General features: G+C 44.4%; 1 protein-coding gene across 1 annotated transcript in view; it reads left to right on the top strand.

Annotated features, from left to right (window-relative positions):
• The window catches only part of Rpb8 (DNA-directed RNA polymerases I, II, and III subunit Rpb8), a 60931-nt gene that overhangs the window by 28247 nt on the left and 16019 nt on the right, over positions 1 to 16665 (top strand). Inside the window, exon 3 of the mRNA XM_014350405.3 lies at positions 1148 to 1328. Within this exon, the coding sequence (XP_014205891.1) occupies positions 1148 to 1328 (181 nt within the window). The remainder of the gene's footprint in view (positions 1 to 1147; positions 1329 to 16665) is intronic.

Here is a 16665-nt window from a genome sequence, read left to right as displayed (position 1 = left end):
AACGCGCGCGTGCGCGACATCGGCGGTCGCAGCAGCAGCGAGATAACATAACAGCGCGGTGTGTGGTGTACATTATATATACGTACCTAGTACAGATAAGTAAAGGAGTCGTAAATTTCCACTGTGTGTGTGGGTGTGTGTACACTCACACACATGTACATGCGAAGAGAAAAAGAAACAAGGTAGTGTGTGATTATTCAGTAAGTGCTTGTACCTGCGTGTGAGTGTGTGTGTGTAGGTGTATAGCGCGCGTGTGTCATCTTTGAGAACGCGAGCACAAGTTCACGTAACCCAAGGTCGTGCCGAACTTGAAACTGGAAAAATAGCTCTACTCTCGGGTGCCATGGAATCGGTTTGCGTATATTCTCGCTGCTGAGGCAAATTTTGCGAACGACAGACGCATCCGAGACTGTCGATTGTAATGTAAGTATTTATGCGTCGCGTCAATGTCTTATCGCATACGGAGATCAGGACCGTTTTTTTTTTTTTTTTTTTTTTTTTTTTTTTTTTTTTTTTTTTTTTTTTTTTCCAACGTCTCGTAAAAAAAAGTCGAGTGGAGGAACTAAAAAAAGCTACACACTTTTTCCTGTATCTTCCGTAACTATATGCGATTGATAATCGCTGTATACACAGTTACTGATCGATAAGTTAAGACAAAAATTACTACGTTTATCAAAGAAAAAACGTAGGTATAATCTCTCTCTCTCTCTCTCTCTCTCTCTCTCTACCAAGAATTTTATCCACCACTATCGACACTTTTCTCCATGTATATATTGTGCAAACTCACCTATAGTCGAAAAAAAATTGTAAATGAGTGAACAAAAAGAAAAATGGCAACTCAGTATCGTACTTTTTCACTAAACCAAATTTTCCCCTCGACCCTCCGAGCGAGAGATAACAAACGCGTGTAGCGATGCCACGCACAGGCCCGTATAATATGATGTAACCTATTTGCGTTCCGTTGAAATCTAAAGCGCGTGCCGATGAGAAAAAAACAAAACGAAGTAAAATATAAGTACATGGTATAGAGACTCCGTCGTCCGATCACGTAATCGTTGTATAGCGAGACGAAAATACTGTGTACATACACGTACAAGAGAAGCGAAAATTTGTATTGTATTTTTGTTTTTTTTTTTCCTCTTTGCAGGTGACAAATTCCGATTGGTGTTGGCCACGACGCTGCGCGAGGACGGATACCCCGACGGAGGTGACTGGAATGCCACGGAAGTCGAGGGCGGCTCCAGGGCGAATTCCTTCGAGTACGTCATGTCCGGCAAGGTGTACAGGATCGAGGGAGACGAGGCCAACAACGAGCCGAGCAGTCGACTGTGAGTAGTACTTTTTTCCCCCTTTCTCTATTCGTCCTTTTTTTTTTCTTCTCCTCTTGATGGGTTATTTGTCGATGTCGTTAGCTGTTTTTACGAGGTTTGTTTACACACGAAAATTTTGTTGTCTATTAAAAACAGGTAGCGACAATGTCAATGTTACGAGCCTTTGGTCGATCATTCATTCGCATCAGGTCATCATTGAAAATTCAGTTTATTTGTAGGAAAAAAAATAAAAAATAAAAAATAAAAAAAAATCAATTACGAGACACATTTTTTCCGCTTATAGCACCGGTAGGATTGTAAATCCTTAATAGATCGATGCGTCGAAATATTTGTGCATCATAGTTTCAAAGTTTAGTCCAAATATATCCAATATATCGCGCATTCCTATTTTTCACATTTGCCAGATTCATCAAGTTTTCAAGTCCACGCGATTACCTCGAATCTCACTTTCATTATTTCACCAGTGCATTAATTCTCTCAAGTAAACGAAAGTAATCATCATCAGGTGTAGCAGTTCAAAAACAAAAGATAAATAGCAAAAAAACACCGCACAATAGCCGAATTCCTGCGGATAGCTGCGAACCGGATTCACGGAGGGTTGAGCAGCGACGGTTTTTTTTTTTTTTTTTTTTTTTTCGGCTCTTTGATAGGTGTTATTCCAGCTCCCCTTCCACCAGCCAACCACTTCCAACGCTCGCCTCATTCGTGTCGTTTGTTTCCATCGCTCGAGTACTCTAAGCTCCACCGTTGGTACTTTGCACGAACAACGCGCTGAATTTTAATGTCAAATTTTGCCCACTTGAACAAAAGGCAATAAAAAAGAAAAATTAATAACAATAATCATCTGTTACGGCACTCGTGGTTCGACACGGTTCCAATCAAGCTCAATTAGCACTCGTCCCCCCCCTATCTTAGTATACAACGAGCACAATCTAACGCGCGATTCCGCCTCTGTAGGTATAGCCCTCGCGAACAAAGGAAAAAATACACACCTTATGCCGTGCACACGCGCGTTGTCGCGTGACGTCAGCGCTCATTTTTATCGTCCCCGCGCTCCGCTGGCTCGTGTGACAATAGCCCGAGTATATATGTGTGTACGCATGTACATGGATATTTCACGCTAAGCGTCTCTCTTACTTACCCATTTCTACTTTGTTCCCCAAGTACAAAGGTGTGATCCTTTCGAAACCCATCGGTGTCTTTTCGAGAGATCCGACATACCCCCGAGTCGACTCTCGGCCATTTGCATCGCGTGCTTGGGCCTCTTTGAACGTGCTCGGGGTACTTACTATCGCGAGTCCCTCTTCACTTTACCTTCGCCGCGGGAGGATTTCTTTCGAATTTCGCTTTCCCCCATCGCAAGGGCGCAACGTTACATTCGTGCCCCTGACTCTTCCGATCGTTTGTCGTCTGTGTTTGGATATCCAGTCGATTGCCCCTTTGGCCTTTTACTCGCGGGTATAACTGTACATCAATCGAGCGACACCACAAACGCTGGAGGCAAACAAAAATTAAAAGCTTTTAATGACCCACAATTTGCATGTTTTTTTGCCATCGCGTCTCTATTTTCGGGAGGGATACACTTTGACTGGCCTTTTCATCCACGTGTAATAAAGTTCGCGGGATCTACTCACCGATGAAAAAAAAAAAAGAGTATATAACCAGGGAGGGAAAAAGCTCGCGTGCAATAAATAGCGCCACCGGAGGCTCTTTCTCAAATTTTACACCGGCAATAAATCCCCGGGCTATACCGGAGAATCTCGTCCGATGCGCGGGGAAATTCCCGCGGGAATGTGACTCCTCCGTCGAGAGAAATACGACCTTGGGTCCCCAAGGGGGGCAAGGGAAAAAAAGATCGTGACGAATCGTTCGCGCGCCGGTTTTAGCTTCGATGGCTATACACAACGGTAATGAAATTTACTCGCGGCCGTCAATTGCAAAATCGAGCTTTTGCCGTGCAAGCACAACCATCGCGGTTTACGTTTGAATGCAAGAGGGAAATTAACGTAGGGCATCGTCGTTGAAGATAATCTTCCGTTTTACATGAGCTCACCTCGAAAGAAAGCAATTGAGGGGCGGGTGAAAAGTAAAAAATTGACGTTTGAAACGACGTCCTCGTTTATGCACACGCCCAAGTACACACAAATGGACGCGGTGAATACGTGAATTTGCGTCTCTCGTGAGCCCACCCTCGTCGGGCTGTTTACCCTTGACAAGAGCAGGGATGCGAAACTGCCCGTCACAAGTGCCACGAGCGCGCGTGAGACACGTAGGGGAGAAGAGCCCTGATGTCGGGGGATCCGCGAGAGAAAGGACAAGACAGTGGTAGCGGAGGATCATCCTGGATTTCGCGTGTATAATTTATGTTATGTATACCTATAGGTGTGCACTGTTTGTCATGCATGTATAAATACAGGGGCGATGTATTATTACGTTACGTTCGTGGGAAAGAAGGGATCGTGCGCGCATTGTCATGTTAATGGCTGACCACATCGTGTTTCGTGGACGAGGTGTACCCAAGGGACTATTTGAACGTTGCGCTCCGCGGAAAACACGTTTTTTATGCGGATCCACAAATAAATCTACTTTCACCACAGTGGCTCACTCCAATTTACTCTTTCGGTTAAATATACTTTTTTTTTTTAATTATGTATTCAAAGGTAGAGTTGAAAATTAAAAGTTATCCTTGACATTTATCTACTTTGAACTTTGTGCGGGAACAAAAAATTCTGATGTCAAGAACTACGTGAATCTGTCTTTAAATAAATGATACAGAAAAAATCATAAAGTATATTTAGTTCACCAGTATAGGAAACCACTACGGCTAAAGTAGACCCATCGCGTCTCGTTAAAAGACGATACGTCTATAATGATCTTTATACACGAGTACCTATTGCGTGAATTCTCGTTGGTAGAAAAAAAAATACTTTGCGCTCCTAATCGGATTAAAACTCAATTGATATATATTCAAATAAAAAAGAAATCAATGAATTGATGAGGGATATATTTGGGCAAAAAGTTGCGGCCCGAAAGCTAATGTAGAGAGAGAACGTTTCAAAAGCCACATGAAAGCTCGTCCAGCACATACACACGGTGAGCCAGTGGGGTATACGGATACATATATATATTATATAGATAACGGAGAGTGACACACGCGCGCGTTAGCTCGACCTTGAAGGCCTGGCCTTCCGTCCTTTGAGCTTCATCGATCGGTGTTCCACGCGCGCGCGCGCACTCCCTGGCCCCTATAGCTCGCGGCTTTGTTACCCGTGCTCTCTTTCTCCCTCTCGCGTGCGTGTGTATATATATCGTAAGTATAACTACAGCACCGGAAATTCGAAGGCGAGCACCTTCCCCCCCCCTTCTTGAACCCAACACCCCTTCCTTTCTTTAGTTTTGCCAGACTTTGTCTTTTTTTTTTTTTTTTTTTTTTTTTTTTTTTTTTTTTTTCTCGTAGCTAGAGTATTTCAGTAGGTATGTATAGGCTCCCGTCAAGTTTCGCTCTTTTTGCATTACAACTTTTAGCTAGAGAAGTTTTGGCGAACACAAGATACTTTTATATAGTGGCAGGGCTTCTGTAAATTAGACGATTGTGGTGGTAGACTTTTTGCGTGCATTGGGGGGGTCAGAATTTTGGTTTAGTCGAAACTTTTTTTTGTTTTCTTATTATTAATATCATGACTTTCAAACGGTATACCTATACATTAAAAAAAAAAAAAAAGGGTCTTTATCAAGTACGTGGTACATAAGTGCCAACGGTAGTATATTTTAACGAGCGACATGCAAAAAAAACGTTTATTATTCAAATGAAAGCAAAGTTGATACTATTTGGTTCATACAAATATATAAATATATGTATGTAAAAAGTGTGCAGATTTTTTTAAAAACTATTTCTGCACGCAAACAGTATAATATGTAGGTGTAAGAATTGCTGTGGTGATTGTAACTTTGTGTATAAATATGACCTAATTTATGTGTAACGTACAAGACGTATCAGTATAAATATAATAATGTGTTGTGTATGTAGGTGTTGTTGTTGAAGCAAAACAGTTACACATAGCCAGTAAGAGCAACAACAAAAGCAACTTTGTATAAAATGAAAGTAAGCAACAAAAAAGCAAAAAAAATTTTGGAAGATGTTTTTTTTTCTTTTTTTTTCAAGGTGCGCTCGAGCAGCAGTCGAGAACGAGCGGTCGAGAATACGCGAGAAAGAAAGAAAGAGAGCGAGAAAGCACAAAGTCGCGGCTCACACGAGCGACAGAGCCCCTCCTTGTCTAAAGGAGGTACCTTGCTATAGGGTAAAGCGAGCGATTGGGTTTTTCGCCGACGATGGTGACGACGTCGAGGCGACTCCTGCTGCTTCGTCGTCTTCTTCCTCCTCCTCCTTCTCTTCTTCTTCTTCTTCTCCGCAGGCGATGCTAGAAAGAGAAAACGAGGTTGGAATTGACGGGCGTGCGGTTCGTGCTTGGAGAACAGGGAGCCACTCTGCGTTCACTCGGTAGGTAAAGAAGCGGGTGAACACAGCTGGTGGTATCTCAGTTTTCTGAGGACGCCAGCAACGACGCCGGCTGTGCGGATCTGGCACTTTTTCCGATCACCCATGTACATTGCGTTGCTCTGTTGCGGTCGTGAAGCTGAAACTAGCAACTTTGGGTACCCTTGGAACTAGTACCTTACCAATTCACCAAAATGTAAGAGTCAACCCAAAGTTGAAAATTTGGTATTTTATGGTATACCATCGCTGCTACGTTCAGCTTCATGTTTCGGTCGAGAGGCATGTATTTTCTCGCCTACAGGTGTATCGATATCACCAGACAAGTGGATTAATTAATCATCAATTTGGGTTGTCGTTAGTTCTTCGATATTAATTTTTATCTTAAATAGCCAATGAACGATACTGTGTACGTGTGCTGTGTGGTAATTGATACTTTCTCTGTTTTTGTATTTATTTTTATATTATTTTTAACGGTAACTGTAAGTTGTTTGTACACGTATGAGTTTTTCGTAATTGTAATTCATCGAAATAGAAATTATAACAATGTAAAAAAAACAAACAAAATGTATTCAACGATGACTTGCCTATAAGAAAAAAATTGTATGTATCTGCGTTCGCATCCGATCACACGATGTAAAATATGTCGAGTTGGAACTACGAAATAAATCCTATATGATACTGGTATATTTTGTTGAAAAGTAGTTGTAAATATCTTCCAAAAATAACACCTCAATCTTCGACGAGAAGAGATGAAAAAAAAAACGACCGCTCCCTCTGTCCGCCCGAGCGTCTGACGAGACTCGACTGTTACTACTGATTAAACCGACGGCACGGTCTTTCTTTGTCCGTGGCACTTTGAGAGCAAAATACGTCAAACAACGCTCAAGCAAAAAGTAAAAGGGAACCAAAGCTCCTCTCCTCCACACCTTCCTCCACCACCCACGCCAGAGGCGCAAATTAGAGTCAGTCACGCGCGGCCGCGTAATGACATCATCCGCTCCTTTCATCCGACGCAGAACACTGTGCTCGCGAGTGCGCTATTTTTCTCGTTCGGCCGATCGTTATCCGACTCGGCGCGCCCCTTACCAATCACACCCACTCCGTCGCGCGGCCTCGCTCCCCGTTCTCGTCTTCGGTACGCAGCACGCGATCTTATCTTTGTTTTTTCCTCCCACTTCTCCCGACGCCGTATAGACGTTAACCGTACAGGGTGCGTTTGTTCGGATCCACATCGTCTTATCTCCTCTTTTTTTTCCACGCGTTCAATTCTCGCGTGTACCTTTATCGGTTTGTAACAATAAAATATCTTCACTCGTGTTTCTATGTATGCCAAACCAGTTGTTGAAAAAAAAATAAGTAACGATACCCCCATCACTGATCCCACGTCTATAACTCTTCCGAGGTGTCGAGGGATGAAAAAAAAAAAAATCCTCCCTCCCTGAAGCGTCTCATTAGATTTCGCGTCCCGGCTGGGTCCGACCTACTTACCTCCAAACAATTTAATCGGCCGTGTACAGGCAACATCGCGCCATCCGCGAATCAATTAACCGCCTTCGGAAATGACTATTAGCCCTCGGCTCGGTGCCACCCCAAACCCCCTTTTTTCTTTTTCTCCTCCTCGTTCCGTAAATGCCTCCTCTGCTCCTGATGAGAGGAAAAGAAAACGGAAAAAAAAGAAGCTCAAGCTGATGAGGTCATCGAGTGGGTGGTTGGCTGGGCTGGGAGTTTATCGCGCAAAGGGGGGGGGGCACGTGACAGCTGGGACATGAATTATTGATCGCGCTCGTCCAGACGCGCGTGGGGGATACCTGCGCCGGAACCGGAGGGAGTTGGGAAGGGCAGCCCAAGAGGGAAAGTGCCCGCCGCGTGTACGTGATCTATAACATATATATATACTCTGTGTGTGCGCATGTGTACATCAAGTTTTTGTACAATTTTGTGTATCAAGTAGTTTTCATTTGAATGATAAAACACTTTTTGCATATCCGTGCTAATTTTGCTTTGAACAGCTCACCTGATGGCATCCTGCGGCTGGACTTTTTTTCTATTGTTTTTTCGCGCGCGAAATTGTTGCCTCCTCGAAGGGGGTCGATTCCGAGATTTGTATTGTTTTTACGATGTGCTAATTTAATCGTTGCCGAGTCTACGAAATCATGGATATTAAGTTTGACTTGTATTTTTTCATCAGTACTTTGTTACATTTTAAGAGAACGTTGTCTTTTTTTCTTTTTACTTTTTATACCAGCTTTGTGAGTTTAATGAATAATAATGTTTGAAAAGGAAAAAAAAAAAAAAAAAAAAAAATGAACAATCATACATAATTCCACCTTTAAAATCCAACCGATGAATCATTCCAAAATAAAAAAAAAAGAATTTACCCAATTCGTCCAGCTTCACCACCCTATGGTAAGAAATCTAGAACCACCCACCCCCTCTGCGCGCTAGTGATCACACGCACCTCATCATCCAGCTCATCGTAGTCCCAAGCGCTCCTATCGGCTGCTGGTAAGAGAGAATTCTCTCGCACTCGTATCAGCTAGTCGGCCAAAAGCTCGCAGAGGTATTAGCAAAGTGGTTGGTAGGTATACCTGCAAACTTCTGCGAGCTCGACAGCTGCTGGGGCACCAGCTGTCAAAGTCAGCTGACGAGCGCGGGGTTTTCGATCCGTCAGCTGACTTTGGCTTTTACACGGCAAGTATCTCTCGAGGGCATTTTTTTTATGTTATTTTGTTCATTAGTTTATTTATTTGATCAATTTATACATAGTAGAGGTAAGTACACGTGGTCATGCGAAAATCTGTATAATCTTAATGAGTCAAAGATCAAAAACTTTCATCCATATAACAAATCGTTTTTATTTGTGATATTTTTACTTGTTTTTCTATCTTTAAAAAAACGATAAGTAAATAAATTCATCAATGACGCAACGTTTACGACGTGAAATGGCAGCTCTATAGCGCTCGTCAACACACATTGAGCTAAATATATTCCAGTCAATACTCTTTTTTTTTCCCTACTCGCGTCTGTCGGAAAAAATATCGAAACATCGGTCGAACTTTCGATGACAAAAATATCTGAGTAAAATCTAAGATGTCTACTCTCGACCAGAGTCGTATGGGAGCTTTAGGACTTTAGAAAATCAAGTTTTTTCACTGCCAAAAAAAAAAGTCGATTAAGTTATCGTGGACTAGTTAAGAAGACTTTAATTTATCCTCTATAGTCGATTTTGGTACTCTTTGCTTTATTTATTTATTTATTTTTTTTTATTATTATCTAAAGCACGAAAGAAAGTTTGCGAGAGTAAGCCAGTTTTTGTACGATATATCTACCTACCTATGAATCCTCGTAAACACCACTCTTATATCTACTTGTAAAAGGCAAAGTTGAAACCCTTGGGGGATTTTATGACTTCTGGAGCTCTCTTTAGAGGAAATTTCCATCGAGGTTCACGCGTTAGTTCTAATACATAATAGGTAAAAACACTGGGTTCACCAAAAAAACTCAATCATAATGTCATGCCCACCTGTATGAAAAAAAAAAAAAACAAAAACTATGGTCTACAAGCGCACAAGATTACGTAAAAGCTACTTGGAGAGAGGGAGAGAAAAGGGTATATAAACCTAGTGGTGCGCATTTTGGGTAGCCGGCCGGGCGAAAATAAACACGAAGATTACGCTAGTGCAGCCGTGTGCTCTTGTATGTAGGGACGAGTGCTACTTTTTCCCGTATTTCGAAGGTGTGTGCGTGTGTGTATATTTACCATGTCCCGAGTAGCTTTTCTCGCCACCCGGAGGCCCGCTTTCTATAAATAGACGCGGCTGCGACCTGCCTCCGATGGTGACGTGCATTGTGTGTGTGTACACATAGGTACAGAATTAAATTTGATTTTCGAATTTCGAGAGCAATATATGTATATTTATGTATCGTTACTTTTACCTATTAGATGATCCATCGGTTACCTCGGACGTAACTAATATATATATAGGTCCAACAGTCGTGGGAAACAACAACAACATTTATTGTTTTGTAACTCACGGGGCAGTTGAGAATTATAGGTAATAACAACGGAAAATATGTATATCGATCGATGGCCATCGCGTTGTTTCCTCTTGGCGGCGATTCGTTTGAACGCGGATAATCGTCGGACTCCCCGAAAGGGCCATTACGAGAGAAAATCAATCGCTGGCGACAAGAGGAATAACTCGACCGCATTCCCGGCCTCTCCGCCGTCGCTATATTTATATTACACCTACACCCCGCTTTTTGTATGTGTATATATATATTGACGAGGCATAACCTTGTAGACCTGTACAGCCTCGTTGTTCCATGTGATGTATATTTGTAACGCGTGGGAGGGGAAAGAAAATTCGTGCGCTATCCGGTGCTCCAACGTGACATAACGCCCGGCTCATTACGCAACGAAACGAAACCGAGGAGAACAACACGCGTACAATATACAATGTATTATAATGTAGAGCTTATAAATATTAGAACCGATCGAGAGATGCAGATTTTTACACTCGGATTTACGGCGACTTGTCTCCTTAATCATTCCCCCCCCCCTCTACCAGATCTCCACTGAGAATACACGGGTCGTGCAACCTAGGCGTGGTTCTCCCGCGTCATTCGATTATCGCTGACCTCACGGCGAGTCATTAGAATTAGAAGCACACGCACACCGAACTGTAGAGAGAGGGAACAGAGGATCTCCTGTTGAAACGCACAACTGGTTGATTGAAAACGCGTAGTACTTCGCGGTAAGTTAATTGGAACGAAAAAAAAAAAAAAAAAAAAAAAAAAAAATAGTTGACACGCCTACGACGGCGCGTCGTAAAATTTTTATCCTCGCTCGACCCTCACAATGGTGAGAAAAAACAAAGAGAGAGACTTTTGTTGTTGTTTTTTTTTTTTTTTTTCCACACGTGCACAGTTTCCGGTGATTTGTCTTTGGTGACAAGAAGACGCTCGCATTGTATTACCCGCTGATGGGGAGGAATCTCGCAATTTGCCCGACCCCGAGAGTTATGCGCTTCCGTTTGTGCAACCTACGAGCAAGCGACGACTGTACAGCTCGGTAAGATGTCGGAGATTCGCGTTTGCCGTTTTGTTTCACGTGCACTGTTTCGTCGAGTACACAGTGGGCAAAGAGCTGTTCGTTTTGGAAACTCCTCGCAGTACTTACGGCTAACTTTTCATCCCATCTTTCGTTGCAGATGACGCACAAATCGTCGCTTGTGAAAACTCGAGAAATTCATTGGAGTAACTGATCAAACGGTAACAATGAAAGGCACAAAAGTCTTCTCGTCGCTCGTTCAATTAACCGCGCCAATCCTGCAAATCTAATTCAATAGAGGCCATATACATATGTGTGTGTGTGTATGGGCACGGAAGATGATTGTGGGGAATTTCCTTGGCTATTACAACTAATGAACACGCTTATAGTAACGATGGCGAGACCCGATTGATCACGTGCGATGGTTCAAAGGGCCAACCTACTTTCACCGGCGCGTTGACACACGTGATGAAGGAGACAGCGATGATTTTTCTGTAGTGGCACGTATATTAAATTGGCGTGATTTAATGTTCCAGAAGAAAAAAAAAAACAGAGATAAAACCTTTCGAGTAACGAAATGAACTTTAATTTTTGCACAGCAGGGCACGTCTGTCTGTTTTATGTCTTACCGTAATCGACTTACTCTACTTGACCAGAATTTCAGTCCTCGGTGTTCCGTTCCCCGTACAGTTGTAACGAGAATTGTCCTGTCCTGGTTCGATATTCATAATAAACAGTTAGGTCGCATTATTTTTCTCAATTATTAATATGAATGAGCCATTGGTTAAATAATTTACATATAAACATTTTTCAAATTAATGTCTTTGCTCGAGTAAAGAGAACCCACTTACTTCGTACAGAAAAAAAAAAAAAAATAAATAAATAAATAAACTAAAACTAATGAAAGTCGTGACACAGCATTGAAACGAAACTTCGATAAGGGAGGAAGATAAACATCATCAGCCCGGAGCTGTTGTAGGTATAGCGCGTCCTTGACTGTCAAGGCGACACTATAGTGGAATCGATCGCACGAAAGCCCACTCGCCTCAACCTCCCCCTCCCCCCGTTCTCCGACAGTTATAGTTGTCGCTGCCATACACCACTGCAAGAGATTAGGTATACATATGCTCGCATTTATAATAAATGTATATACATATATATCGTGCGATGTGCAAGCAAGCGCTAAAAGCTCCTCTCCGGCAGAGTGTCTTTTCTCTATCTCGCGGTACTCACCGACAGATGTACACATTTATGGTCGGCTCGGGTGTGCAGTAACGAGTAACAGTAGACTCGCATTTATAATATGCGAAGGTGACGCGCTAAAAACGCTCCCAAGTGTCTAGGTATACTGCACGCGCGTATAATAACATCCGAGATTAATGGGCTCGCTTGGAAAGGTCATATGTACGATACCTTTGCCCTTCGCGGGGCCTACAGTAAAAGCCGAACACGTGTTGCTTCTGGTGGGGTGGGTAATATGTGTATATCTGTTGCCCACTTATGTACGTGTAGATCATGGCGTTGGGTTATACCGCGCGCGAGATCATCTACGGCTCGCGTGTACTGCAAATTAACGCGTTGACCAGGAATTTTCCATTTATTAGTTTACGTGGCAGAGTGTTTTTCATTAGCCCCGTTCTCTATTAATTGGGCCTTCTTTTTTCGTTGTTGTTCGACTACACGTGTGTTGCACTTGCTTGATTTATTTTACAAGTTCTATAAAGTAGTCACGGACAATGTGTGGAGAAAAAAGGAAGAAAAAATATATATATATGTATTGTACCGAGTTAATAATATCCGCTCGAGTACTGCAGTGGTACGCGGAGCAAAAAAGCTTTTGGCTCGTCGTCGCGCGTGAAAGGTCGATCGGACAATTTGTTCAAGGTCAATCGGCGAAATTGTACGGTAGTCCCACACGGAGAAAAGGAAAGCGGCGATAATATATAGATCTGATCAACTTGAACAAATTAAAAGAGCCAATTTGGCCCGAACGTTCGATCGCTGTTTGATTTTCAAATCTCCTCTCGGGTCGCGCTCCTTGCGCCCATTGCAGTGCATCAGCGTGATCCTGAAAAACTAGAGCCGCGCTCCCGAGGACGAACTGGGAGGGAAAATCCAGCCTCCCCCTTTTGCCCGATTTTCACTTGTGTCTTTTAATATCGATTCCACCGGCCAACCGTGAACTGGGTCATGGGAATTTTCCGCGCAGCTCTCCCGGAGGGGGTTGGTATGGTTAATGGGCCGCAGCTGTTGCCTCCCCCCCCCACGTGTCGCTCGCGACCTGTCAACCCGAGCACGCAGATACTCGCATGCACGCCCCATATGCGCTGGATTTTTCTCTCATCGCCAATTATACATGCCTCGAAGTGGATGTGACGCTGATGGCCGGCCGAAGGAAGCTTTGTTCAACATTTTTTAATGAAAGGAGATAGACTTGGAGGTATTTTGCAGGTTTACAGGTTTCAGGAAGGTGACAATAATGCGGTAGAGTCGAGTTTTATATATTTCGTATTTGCTTTCTTACATGGGCTGTTCTATCTCAAAAGAAGCCCGGCAATCTCGAACAGAGCGAACATCCTTCTGTTTGATCGTAATCCAAAAAAAAACCCTCCAAGTCTCGAGCGAAGGAAAAAAAAACGAAAAAAATAAAGGAGGAAGGAGCGCGGGTGGATATAGGGTATAGTTATCGTAGTAAACGTCAAGCGGTCGCGCGTGTCTGTCCCAGGAATGACCTACTTTTCTCCCCACCGTTTAGCCTGCAAAATCCAACTTACCTACCTGGCCATTGCGCGTGCAATGTATACTAGGAAGGGGGGGGGGTGGTATATTGGCGTGCTCACGGATTGCGTAGGAAGGCATAAGGACGAGGCCGGGGGGGGAGGGTGGAAAATATGACGTTGGATGCAAGAGCCGGTGCGGGGTCGGAGGTGCCGAGAGCTCACCTGATCCCAGGCGCGTTGCCATGAGCACAGATAAATCCCCCTGCCTCCAGGGGGTGGTGGGATGTATATATATACAGGGCAGTGGTAGCTGTGCATGGTATCAGCTCTTTCTCCATCTCGTGCGTAGCAAACAGACATTGGTACGTACGACCTTTGTCGGATAGAAATTGGGCCAGCATCAGCAGAGCCCTTGCCTCTTCTTATTTCCTCCTCCCCCTCCTACGCCCCCTATGTCCGTGGTCCATTACTTTGGCATCTGCGCGCACACTTACCTTGCGCTGTGTATACTCGATTATAGCACTAGCTGGCATTGCTGCTGAGTAAATTACGCAGGGCTGCAGTATAACTGCATTCAGCGGAAAGGGGGTTGGTTGGAGGAGGGAGAATTAGGGGGGGGGCGGAAGAGAAAAGAGAGATCCAAATGATTATTTCAGCCGCGTCGGGAGAGGCACGTGCATGGGGTGAAGGACGAGCTTGGCCAGCAGCGGGAGTACCTACTTCCTCGCTAACAACCTTCGGGGCTCCGGGGTTAATCCGCTAGCTGGGAAACTTCCTCGTGTTTTTACCCGTATACGTGTGTAGGTATAAATGGCTTGCACATGCGTGCATCGGTGCACTCAAGGAACTTTTTTCATACGGAAGATCTTTTTTTTTTGGTTTTTCTCGCTCGTGGTACACAGAATCGTGGATCCTCGTTCGTTGTGACGTTGTAATCGATGTAGGTGCACCCTCGTTCATTTTTATGTATTTTAATGGAAAAAAAGAGTCGCGTTGCCCGCTCATGACTGACGCTCGAAAATGATATTTCCATTATAAAATGTGAATAATAATGTTTGCGTGACGATGGCATTTCACAGGTCGCGCGTCAAAAAACGGTATTCCCATCAAATTGCAAACGTCCTATGTAGCCCCGAAACTAGGCCACGAGAGATCCATTGCAACTGTCCTGCACCAGTCCGTGACGTGGTGTGGCCCCTTTACGATCCTCGATTAGTCCTCGCCTCGAGGAACGTATAGAAGTATAGTGCCTCTCTATCTGCTCAATATATACCGACATCCTTGGCGGGCCGATTGAGTTTTGAGTACTTGTAGGTACCAAGATTTCCCCGTTGCAAATTAATCACGCAGAGCTCTCGACATTTCGCAACCCAATGAACGATTCCGTAATCGATGAAAAATCAATGCTGCCGACACTTATCCGTCATCAGTCCAGCGGTGAATAAATTAAACAATGGCGCATGTACCTTATGAATACACACACAACGGAACAGAAAAGACATCAGAGAACCGGGGGGTGGGGGAGGATGCGGCATCAACGCGTCCGCGAACTCGACCTACATTCGTCGCCAGCACGTGGATGGTCCTGGCTCGCCCCCGCCCACTCCCTAGCCCCCATAAACACCAAAGTAGGTATACACGGTTGCGACCTACATATCAGGCCTACGTCACGCGCTGCTCTCCGAGATTTTTCCCAATGTTTAAACAAAGCAACTCGAACGCTTTCAATTTATTCGCTTTTTTGTCTCGTTTTCCCTTTTTTTGTGGGGGGAGGGGGATGAATAAGATTTTTTAGCCAACAGAGTGTTGGAAAAAAAAACATATGTAGGTGTACGCGCAACCAAAAATAGCGGGCCACATTGATTTTCACGCTCGATTCGATTCGAGGAAAGTACAATACAAGACCGACGGGGTGAAAGGAAAAAAAAAAAAAAAAAAAAAAAAAACAGCAGCGCGAAGGTCGCCGCGTTATTTTCGTTATCAATTACCACGGCGACCGAGTATGTAATATCCGTATGAAATGAAAAAAAAAACGGCACCCCCTTTTTTTCACCCCCTCGCCGCTTTCTTTTCCATTTTTCTGCATTAGAGCGATACATGCGCGTATGCTTGTCCCGAACTTCCTCTTCCCTCCTCCCCCCATTCACCCTTGATACTCCTCTACCTTGAAAAAGGGAAAAGAGCCCCCACCCCCTCCTCGCTCGCGCGCAGTGTGTATAGCCGGTCGGCCGGCGCTTGCGTGGGGGAGAAGAGAAGCGTCGTAGTGGTGCAAGGGAGGCGAAAAGGGGGCCAAGGTAGGGGTGGCCCGAAGTACTGACGTCACCCCCTGTAACCCCACTGGGGCATAGGAGGGGGGGGTCGGCGAGTATTCCCGCTGCATTTCTGGCTTCCACGGCAGGGGGTGGCGTAGTCCAGCGCGCGCGCGTGCATCGCGCGACACCCAAGCACCCGTTCGCGGCTCGGTGCTCGAGGTAGTCGCAGTCGAGTGCTTCCTCCAGCAGGAGGAGAGCCTTTGGGCTTGTCGGAGAAACAGCTGCTAGCTAGTTGCTGCTCGTTTTGCGGGTTCGAAGTTGAGTGCGGCGGTGTCTCGGTTCGACCTGGGACTTGCATCTTTCTACTGCAACTGCCGTCCGATGCTTACCAACAACGAGTTGTGGGACAGCTGCGCTTCTGAAGGACACGGGTAACTTGAATCACGTTGCATTCCGTGGATTTTTTTTTTTTTTTTTTTTCAATAATTGGGTGCGGTAACATTATCCGTAGTCTTTCAATTTGTGCGCTTGCATTGTACGCGACAAAAATAAAAATAATCTCGTTGACATTGAAACGGCCCGAAAATGTTTTCCGAGAGCACTATTTTTACGCGTAACAACTTTCACCCTCGCCGTTTGGAGAAGCGTTATATCACACTCGCGAGTAATTGCCAGAAGCACGATAAATTAAAAATCAATAGCAGTGCCAGAGGAGGAGACGATAGGGAGGGGTGGGGGTGAGGACGTAGCTATATCTGATCCGTTGCAGTCATCGGCGGGCGGCCTTGGCCTTTGTCCCGCGTGCTCCGAAAGC

This window comes from Copidosoma floridanum, unplaced genomic scaffold (genome assembly GCF_036245765.1).
Source record: "Copidosoma floridanum isolate Cflo_tuat_1 unplaced genomic scaffold, Cflo_Japanese_pri ptg000013l, whole genome shotgun sequence".
Lineage (NCBI taxonomy): Eukaryota > Metazoa > Arthropoda > Insecta > Hymenoptera > Encyrtidae > Copidosoma > Copidosoma floridanum.
The sequence above is the reverse complement of the archived record's forward strand: the minus strand, read 5'-3'. Positions and strand labels throughout refer to the sequence as shown.